Raw genomic sequence first — 10743 nt, 5'->3', positions numbered from 1 at the left:
AACTCGCCGCCCCTTCCATGTTTTCCATGCCATCCGCACAATCCCTGTTTGCCGCGCAATCCGTGCTTACCGCGCCACGGGATGGCTATTCGCGTCAATGCATTGACTTAACATGTAAATCACTCGCGCTTGCCGCCTTTTCTGCGTCTGGTGTAAACGCACCATGAGAACTCCACCCTCGCGCTCAAACTTCCGAATTCAGAACTGATGATGTTACTGCGCGCCGAGGTTGAAGTGCTGCAAACTATACATATATTTCTAATTTTTTATCCGCTTAAAAAACCGCCACAATTTATTTTGTGCCACCATACTTACTCATGTAACTACTCATGTAACAGTCTTTAAATAAGAAAAACATGGACATTTTTGGTGGCTTCTAAATTCATTCCTGTTTGGATTCTAAGGAATGAATGGGGCTAGGCTAAATGCTAACATAGTAATGATGCATTGTACAAAGATTAAGTGCACTCATTGAAAAAAGATCGGTATGTATTCATTCGTCTAAGTTGAGGGAAGAACATTGTAAAATATTTAAAAAAAGTGGTGTTTTCCTTTAAAGTGACAATTAGGCTTCACTTTATGTGATGGTTTTAAGAGGAAGAGTAACATGCATATTATGCAAAAACAAGACAATTAAGCCTTTCCTCCAGAGACCATATCTGTTACAGATAAAGTGTTCCTGTATAGCTCAATTGACAAGGCATTTTGTTAACACCACAAACGTCATGGGTTAGATTCCCAGGGTACCCACACACTGATTAAAAATTTAAAGACTGAATGCATTTTAAGTCTCTTTGGATAAAAGTGCCTCCCAAATGCATAAATGTAAAATGATATAATTGTGGATCCAGTTGTAAAAAAAACCAATACAACCTTTCTGTAATGCATCAATGACTGATGATTTTTTAAAATGAATTGAATCAATACACAAAGAAAAAACATGGTAGGCTAATGTTTGAAAAGTACACCAATGTACCTAAAACTTTACATTGGTTTCCTGACAGTGCAGTAACCATGGTTTGTGGTTATTCCGTGGTTTAAACTGTACTGTACTGGTTAGTATTCATGAGGGATGTTTCTCGCTCTCTAGAGAGCATCTTTGTGTTTGTAATGGGTTTGGCAGGAGCACTGTTCACATCACTTTCTCTCTTTCAGTCGAACTGTAGCACGCGTATAGTACCGCTAAATACACAACACTTTGATCACCAGACTCATAGAAACTGCGCTGGTTTTCTGTTTTGCGACAAACAACATTAAAACACTAAAACGAAGGATTTGTAGCTTTGATACAGACGTTATGTGTCATATTTACCACATATAAAGTATTACCTGGCTGGCTGTAAACGGACATCGTTATGAGCGCGATGTGCACGAGTTACCAGAACGCAGACAAGGGTTTTGTGAAGGGATTTTCCTGTCCCAATCCGGACACTGACATCCGTGCTGCTTTCTGCTGTGGATTTAGTGATGTGAAGTATTGCTGTGATGATCCCAACAGCTTTTTCCCTTATGAATATGGATACATGTGGTGGCTCAGGTAAAAACATTATTGTCTATTATTTTAAAATGTGTAATTTACACTGCATTACATTTTTGGAGAGGAAGATGAGGTCTGTATTATGTTGATGTAGGATCTGCACTTTACATTTTACACTTTGCAACTTTATAATAACTTTAACAAGCGAGATGTTTCCAGATGAGTATATCCACACCTGAACCTTAAATTAAACCAGCAATGTATGCAATTAACTGTAATGTATTTTAAACATTATGACAATGGCATACAGTGTGCATACAGTTTAAATATTAAATATTATACAGAAGCCAACTAAAATGTTTTTAAGTTTTTATACAGCATAATAATATTTATAACTGGTATTTTTATATGGTGTATACACAGTCATATGTATACAAAATGTAAAACATATTAATAGAAAAAAACATCATTTTAATTAATTTAAAGTAATTTGTGTTGTCATATTAACAGTTGGTTGTGTAATATATACATTTTTTCTTTAGTGTTGGAGCTCTGGTTGGTTTGTCGATAGCTGCTGTCGTCTTAATGGTTTTCCTCATCACTGTGTGTGTCCTCTGCTATCTCTTCATCGCTACCAAGCCTAGTCAAAGAGACAACGGCCTCACTCTTAGTATGCCAGGTCAGCATTTTTCTATATCAGTTGATCAATAATTCAATATAGAGTAATAGTCCCATATTTGTCTGCTACAGATTAAAGCATTCTACTATTAAAGGGACACTCCACTTTTTTTTTTTTTTTTGAAAATATGCTCATTTTCCAGCCCCCCTTAAAGTTAAACATTTGATTTTTACCGTTTTGAAATCCATTCAGCTGATCTTCAAATAAAAAAATCATAATCCATTGAATCTGATTAGACCATTAGCATCACGCTCAAAAATAACCAAAGAGTTTCAATATTTTTACTATTCAAAACTTGAATAACATCGTGTTACATGTTGAGTTACATCGTGTACTAAAAACAACGGAAAATTAAAAGTTGCGATTTCTAGGCAGATATGACTAGGACTATACTCTCATTCTGGCGTAATAATCAAGGATTTTGCTGCCGTAACATGGCTGCAGCAGGCGTAGTGATATTACGTAGTGCTCAAAAATAGTCTCCTGCTATCGAAAGATATTAAGGGGACTATTTTCATCTGCTGCATAATATTACTGCGCCTCCTGCAGCCATTTTACAGCAGCAAAGTCCTTGATATTACTCCAGAATGAGAGTTATGAATGCACTTTTCCAAAAAAAGTCACGAGTCGCAGAGCAGGCATCACACACAAAACATTATCCCACTATCTCTGGAGAACATATAATTCACTATGTTCATGTTGATGCAGTTTTACTTTATGCCCGCAACTCATGACCCGGTTGGGACCACCCGATAGGCTTTATGCCCAGCTGCACTACTTCCTGAACTTCAGCCAGTTCCTTGTTTCCTGTCTGCCATTATTGGACAAACTGATTAATCCAGGTGTGCCTGACCTCAGTAGTCACAACAACAATAATCAGGCACACCTGGATTAATCAGTTTGTCCAATAATGGCAGACAGGAAACAAGGAGCTGGCTGAAGTTCAGGAAGTAGTGCAGCTGGGCATAAAGCGAAACCCAGCGTTAAACAAAAACACTTGCACAACTCCACTTTTACCCACAAATAACAACACACTTCTTTGGTGATATTGATATTGTGTCAGCTCTTGATTGGTAGACAACTGTCTAATCATTACTGTTGTTTTTAATAAATGACGAAAAAATGATTTAGTCATCATGATTTATATATTAACAAATGACACACTTTGCTGTAATGGATCTGTGTATGAATGGTGTTAAGGCTAAAAAGGGTGTTAGTGACTCCTTCATGATCGATCTTGATGTCCTTCTACCTCATTACTGCACAGTATCGGCTTGCCGAATGGACTTAAGTGTGCTGAATAATTGTTAAAAGCTCAAAATCTTTCAGTGCTAAATTTATAATTAGATTTTCTGTCACACACTGACATAAAGGGGTAACGGTGTTGGTTATTATAGCAAAATAAATCCTAAAAGGATGACTTTGACACAAAGGAAGATATTTTGAGAAATGTTTGTAACCAAACCGATCAGAAGCCCCATTGAATTCCATAGTAGAAAAAAGAATAGCCTTCCATGGAAGTCAATGGGGCCTCTGATTGGTTTGGTTACAAACATTTCTCAAAATATCTTCCTCTGTGTTCATTTTTGGGTGAACTGTTCCTTTAAGTTAAGTTTAGAATACAGTTTTTCTGAATTGCTAAAACACTAAACCCCAATCTCTGAACCAAATTCATAGTGGCCTAAACCCATTTGTCAAATCATGCACTCTTTTTGCAAAATTCTAAACACAAACTTCTCACTAAAACACACATTTCACACTGCAATGCACTTGTTTTATACACAGGCAGGCAAAAGTTGAACACAACTAAAACACCGTTATCATCGAGTAAACACAACAACTCAAAATTCTACACACTTTTATCTAATGGTATTTTTAACCAATTGTGTGAATTGGAAACAGTCTGAGCGGCAGATGAAGAGTATGAGGAAGAAAAGGACACCAGAGACCATGCAATTGGCAAAATTTGCAGTTGGATTGCTGAATTTTTACAAAATACAAGTGCTGCTTACAGTAATATTGAAAACTTACTATTACTTTACAGTAAAGTATTCACTATATTCACTGAACTAAACTTGTGATTACAGTAATAGAGATTTTTAACAGTATTTGTCAAGTGTGTTGTTATGTACAATAAACATGTATTTTTCTGTAAGCAGATCTCCTGGATGTTGTGTTTTCTATTTTTTAAGGTAGTGTCTAATGGATGCTTGTAGTGTTTTATATTATAGACTTATGTGTGTATGATTTGAAAGCATAGTTTGATTTTGAGTACAACTGAAATGGTTTTGAAGCAATTGTTTGATTTTGCTAGGAGAGTCAGGGGTTCTGTGAATTTTGTTTAAAATTGGGATTTGTGTTTAAGGTTTTGAGAAAATGAGTGATGGTTTCAAAAAATGTGTTTTAGCAATTCAGAAAAACTGTAAGACTTCATCCTGCAATGAGTATGACTGCAATATTCTCAGTTGTATATCATGGTCATATTGTGCTGGATAAAATCCTATTGATCCCTGCTTGCCCCACTGCAGATATACTGTACAATACTTTTGGTGTATAAAGCTTTAGCTTACATCTCTGCTCAAGTCATATCCACATATCAATGTCTCAAATATCTCTATTACTTTCTATAGGATTAGAAGCAACATCTGAGCCCAGTCGATCTTCTGGACCTCGAGGTTTCTGCAAGCATTTTTTTAACCACAGACTAGACTGCGAAAAACGGCCTGCTGATCCTGAGCGGCTTTTTCAGCGTTGCTTCACTGCAACTGTCACCAAAGTCAACGTGGAAGAGTCCACATAAAGATCAATTTCCTTTTCTATAGAGTGATTACCAAAAACGTTTAACAAACTCTTATAAAGTTTCTATTCATTTTGTTTTTTTGCTTTCTATGCCATTTTTGTCTATTATGTATTACGATTTATCTGGTCTAACAATTCCTTTACACTGTAAAAAATGATATCAAATTAACATATATTTTTGTTACTTTAATGTATTAATATGTTGATTTTTTTCACATTGTACCAAAATTTTTGTACTGTACACTGTAAAAAAATTGCTTATATTTTGCAGCTGGTTGCCAGTAACTTAATGTAGAAGATAAAGACTGAAAATGTTTCATGTTCATTTTAACTTTAAAAAAAACTGTTGCCAGTAAATAACATACATGTAAAATCTACAGTAAGTTACTGGAAGCTAGTTGCCAGTAATATCCAGTAATACTGTAATTTCTACATAAATGTTTTACAGGGTAGCTTTTGTTAATGTGCAAGTTCATTGTGTGTCGTGCTTGTTTAATGCAAATCAGTGCAACCAAATTAGCATGCAAAACAAATTCAATCACATGGAGAGCATGTTGTATTTGCAGAGGCATTTAATCAAAACCCTTTAGTGATGTGAAAACCAATTATTGACAGGTTCACTTAATTGAATCCCTGGTTTGAATAAATGGCAAGGAAAGAACTAATGTCTTATTATTCATTTATGGTAAGCATTAATGTAGATAAATCAAGTAAAACATGGCAGAGCACAATATGAAAGACTACACTTCTCCCAATACACTCATGTGTGAAGTACATCATGTTGTACGCAAAACTAGTCCTATTTACAGTTTCTGCCTACATCTCTTTTCTCTTCCTTGACTGGATTTGAGGAGCCCATCTGGTGGTCAACTTAGTCCCGTTCTGCAGCATCTGTTGTGTGAATCCTATTGACTTTTTCTGTGACATTCACAGCTCACAGTGATGTCAACAAATCAACAGTCAATTTAACACCACGACAACTGCAAATATCTCATTCAGGTCCAAACCTGACCTGTACACTTGGCAGGAGTCTTTGGTAAGATGACCTTTCGACTGCAAGATGTAAACCAAGAGTCACACTGATGCATAATCCCATCTTCTTTCTTTTGTAAAAGGTGATGTAATGTTGTTTCTTCACTAACCTCATCTAATTTTTCCTGCAGTATTTATAATCCATCTAGTGTCATGCAGATGTGCTTTGTTATCTTTTTGAACCTTTATTTTTTTCTCATAGTGAATGAACGGTCACCGGAGTTGAAGTGTGAATGTTTGGTTTTTCATTAGGAGACATTTTTCATTTAAAGAAACTACAAACACTAATTTGCAAAGTCTGTCCAACTTCTCTGGTTGTCTAGGCTACAAAAACCCTTTTAAGCACAACTCTGAGTGTGTAAAGGGAGCCAATTAGGATATTCTGGTCAAAGCAGCTTTTAAAGGAAGACTTGCTGTCACGTTTTCTCACATTAGCGCTCGATGGCTGAAAGCTTTCTCATTAAACTTTGCCCTTTTAATGAACCCTTGAACCACATGTTGGAGATTAAGGCTTAAGATCATAGAGTTCATTTTAATATGGATGGAAGACAGAAAATTAGGTATACGGAAATGTCTGTATCCTCAGAATCGAATGTCACAAAAAGATATTACAGACATGCCAGCTACACACATGAATTAAACCAGAGGAAAGCACACTCTAAAAATGGTGCTAAATAGTACTAAAAGCTTGTAATCATAGAGGAACCATTTGCACCTCTATAGAACTATAAGTACCACTTATGGTTCCACTCATGGTTCAACCTAGCACAAATTGGTTTTACACAGGTTCTACATAGGTGATGTTTAGCACTGAAAAATGGTCCCCCTATGTTCACAAACCATTGAACCACTTTTAGTGCTATTAGCACATATTTTTTAAAGTGTCCTAAAAGAGATTATATAGGAATTTGATACTGTACATTATTGTAATTTACATAATTGTTACACTGACTGCAGCTACTGGACCTAACTTATTTAAACATATGAAATACAATGCATGTGTTGTTAAAATATTTTACATATGGTCAACAAATTACTATAAACAGCCTGAAATCAGTCAACAAATCCATGTAGGTTCCCTTACAAAAATTCTTCTGGCTTCCCTTACAAAATATCTTCTGGCAAAAAATAAGGTACAATTCGCTCTTCAAAAATATAATTGAAAAATACCAAATTTTATTTAGGTTCTGATCTTCAGAAGCCATGAATAGATTTTAATGCAATTAAGCTACCGGAATAATGTTATCATGCTAAAAGGCATACAATATGTTTTGGCAAGCATAGTGTTGGGCTATTTACACAAGTTTTTATATACACACTCACCTAAAGGATTATTAGGAACACCATACGAATACTGTGTTTGACCCCCTTTCACGTTCAGAACTGCCTTAATTCTACATGGCATTGATTCAACAAGGTGCTAAAAGCATTCTTTTGAAATGTTGGCCCATATTGATATAGCATCTTGCAGTCGATGCAGATTTGTGGGATGCACATCCAGGGCACGAAGCTCCCGTTCCACCACATCCCAAAGATGCTTTATTGGGTTGAGATCTGGTGACTGTGGGGGCCATTTTAGTACAGTGAACATTATTGTCATGTTCAAGAAACCAATTTTGAGCTTTGTGACCTGGTGCATTATCCTGCTGGAAGTAGCCATCAGAGGATGGGTACATGGTGGTCATAAAGGGATGGACATGGTCAGAAACAATGCTCAGGTAGGCCGTGGCATTTAAATGATGCCCAATTGGCACTAAGGGGCCTAAAGTGTGCCAAGAAAACATCCCCCACACCATTACACCACCACCACCAGCCTGCACAGTGGTAACAAGGCACAATGGATCCATGTTTTCATTCTGTTTACGCCAAATTCTGACTCTACCATCTGAATGTCTCAACAGAAATCGAGATTCATCAGACCAGGCAACATTTTTCCAGTCTTCAACTGTCCAATTTCGGTGAATTCGTGCCGCATAGTACTGGATGTTTTCAAAATTGCTTAAATCACCTTTTCACATTCTGACATTTAGTTTGGAGTTCAGAAGATTGTCTTGACCAACAATTATAAAAATAGATAGGAATGATTGGATTTTTGAATTTAAAATGATCAGCTAGCATATTTTTTTTTGCATGTTAACTGTAATATCATTACAATTCTTTAATTAGTTGCACTACTAGTTACCATGGAAAGTAATATAATACTAACCAGTAGTAACTGCCCAACACTGGCACTCATTGGGTCACAATATAAATAGGAGATGCACACAGATGGGCTAAGGTTTAATATTTTTGGAATTTTATTAAATAAACAACATGGAAATTGGAGCACAAAAAAAAGGTATCCTTCACAAGAATTGTAATGTAAAGAAAACATACAGAAGAGACTGACTGTGATTATACACAATCTCAGGTGGATGAATCAGTTGATAGCAAAGACACAATGAACCAGAAATGAGTTACATTGTAATAAACATTATCTATTAACCCAACAATACCCCCTCTATAACCTTTGCTCATTATGCTTTCAAATGTGCTTTCACTATGCACTTTTCCATCATGAAAAAAAACTGATCATTAACATTCACTCTATTGCACTGCGTGCGTGGACTAAGAAAGATAGATTTTACCAAACAATTGGTATGTATAAACATTTTGCATACTTTGGTGTTTGTTGAACTGTTTCTCTTTAATTCCGTTGATCACATGAGAGTCACAGGACTGCTGTTAGAGGCTTGTTTTTATTCACTACTAAAACAATTTTATTATCTTCATATACTTTAAGACTATCAATGTTGTGGTGACACAAAATAAAAAACAATTGGTTGAGAAAAGTTCTACTGTATGTCCACAAATGACAGATTTTAACTGTGTTGGTTACAGTAACTGATCAATTTAAAGTGTCATTACTGTTTCATTGCAATTTTCTTATACCAGGAAGTCACTGACAATTAATCTGACTGTGGTATGACAGACCTGTCACCCAATAGTGTTTACAAAGGCATTTTACAAATGTATAAACTGTAATAAAACATTGTCTCTTTATAGGATAGACGTTATAGAAAAATGCACAACAGAGTTAATATGGGTCTGGTTACATATATGGTTCTTGCGATTTCTGCAAATGAATGCATGACTTTTCAACAAAAACAAGGAACTTATTCATCAGATCTCCATGTTCGCCAAATCTTGCAAAGATCTTCAGATATCCAGCCAACTGACAGTAATGAAAAAGTGGATGTTGGAGAAAATGGTAAGTGCAAGTGTTTTTAATGTCACATTTCTATTAAGTTATAAGTAAAAACTGTAATGAACCACCGTTTAACCCTTTCAAACATGCATCATGTGTTTTTTTTCTTGTCATGGGCACAGAAATTGCAAGGCAAACAGTGTGAAATTTCATCAGATAAAAGTATTATAATGTAATGTTAATAAATGTAATTTGCATTGTGGTGTTGTAGTTCAAAGTTTTTGGAAAATGTTAAAGGTTTGACAAAAAAAATTACATTTTAACAACTGTTTAAAGAGCATTCAATTACTACATACTTCAAACTTTTATAGTTTACAGTTGTGATATAAATGAAAGGGCTTCGGTTTAGACAAGGAAATGCTGCTTTAATTTGTCCTGGCCACACTTTTAAAAATAAAAGTGCTAGAAAGGGTAACCTGCCGGTGACTTATTTTATCGAGGGCGCTCGATGCGAAGTTCGTCATAACATGTATGTAGTCCGTCATGTGTGTGGTTCGTCATTTCAAAATATGTGTGTCAAGTGATCCTATCTTGTCAAAATCAGTGCCTGCTGCAGACGCGTCTAAAGGGTTTATGATAAAAGAGATGCTCGCGTTTGCCAGATACTCGCATAATCTCATGCATAATCAGAGTTTATTGTTAAGGGAGTGTCTTGCGTGTATTTTGTGAGCGTCTCTTTTATCATAAACGGTTTTGATGCATGTGCACCAGGCACTTATTTTGACAAAACACATGATGCACATGGTTCACATGACACAACTATTTTGAAAAAAGGAACCACACACGACAATCCGAACACTTATTTTGTCCCTCGGATCACGAGCCGCCACTGTATAACAGACAAATTCAAGGGTCTTTGTTGAACCATACAACCGGACAGACCACTTTAGGAACATTCATTTTTAAACCAGTGTTTCGACCAAAAAATTTCATTTGTCAAGTGATTTCAAAGAATCTTTAATATAATTTATATTTGATTTTATCAGCCACAGGTCCCAGCACTGAATCTAGTATTCACTCCACATGGCCCCTTGTGCTCGGTGCTGTGATAGCAGTTCTTTCCATCGTCCTCTTGATAGCGGTGGCTGTGAAATATCATCTCTTCAAATGCTGCCTGCCTAGAAACAGTCATGATTTATTACTGGACGGAGACGCGGCCAGTCATTTCAGTCAAACCAGGGCTCTGGAGGAGGGAGTGCCAAAGCGAGGCATGAGGGGCAGAATGATCCATACGGGAGGGGACAGTTCTAGTGAGGATAATGATGATGATGGCTTCATCGAGGACAACTACATACAGGCAAGTGAGAGAGAGCGAGCTAAACAAGAGGAGACCCATCAGGCAGTTGTTGAGACGGATGATGAGCTGATCGTTGTATAAACTGATTTTATCCACCACAATTTGCTTTATAGTGTTATAGTCTTTCTAATATAACAGTGGGATTATATGTAGGCTTTGAATGAGTCATAACAGCCAGACTATGAGTGGATTGTAAACACCCTACCTGCTTG

General features: G+C 36.3%; 1 protein-coding gene across 1 annotated transcript; it reads left to right on the top strand.

Annotated features, from left to right (window-relative positions):
* The first annotated feature begins 914 nt into the window (after positions 1-914).
* Positions 915-5600, top strand: LOC135747415 (protein shisa-like-2A). Its single transcript, XM_065265967.2, has 3 exons — positions 915-1537; positions 2020-2156; positions 4787-5600. Exons 1-3 carry the CDS (start codon positions 1356-1358, stop codon positions 4954-4956), a joined length of 489 nt encoding a protein of 162 aa, XP_065122039.1. The 5' UTR covers positions 915-1355; the 3' UTR covers positions 4957-5600.
* Positions 5601-10743: the final 5143 nt, after the last annotated feature.

Source organism: Paramisgurnus dabryanus, chromosome 6, assembly GCF_030506205.2.
Source record: "Paramisgurnus dabryanus chromosome 6, PD_genome_1.1, whole genome shotgun sequence".
Classification (NCBI taxonomy): domain Eukaryota; kingdom Metazoa; phylum Chordata; class Actinopteri; order Cypriniformes; family Cobitidae; genus Paramisgurnus; species Paramisgurnus dabryanus.
Note: the sequence above shows the minus strand (reverse complement) of the source record. Positions and strands in the feature narration are given on the sequence as shown.

Bases quoted from the DNA above. Each gene is read 5' to 3' on its own strand.
- LOC135747415 (XM_065265967.2), top strand. From the start codon at position 1,356: ATGAGCGCGATGTGCACGAGTTACCAGAACGCAGACAAGGGTTTTGTG. The intron at 1,538-2,019 runs GTAAAAACATTA...TTTTTTCTTTAG, and splicing joins GGATACATGTGGTGGCTCAG to TGTTGGAGCTCTGGTTGGTT. The intron at 2,157-4,786 runs GTCAGCATTTTT...TACTTTCTATAG, and splicing joins CCTCACTCTTAGTATGCCAG to GATTAGAAGCAACATCTGAG.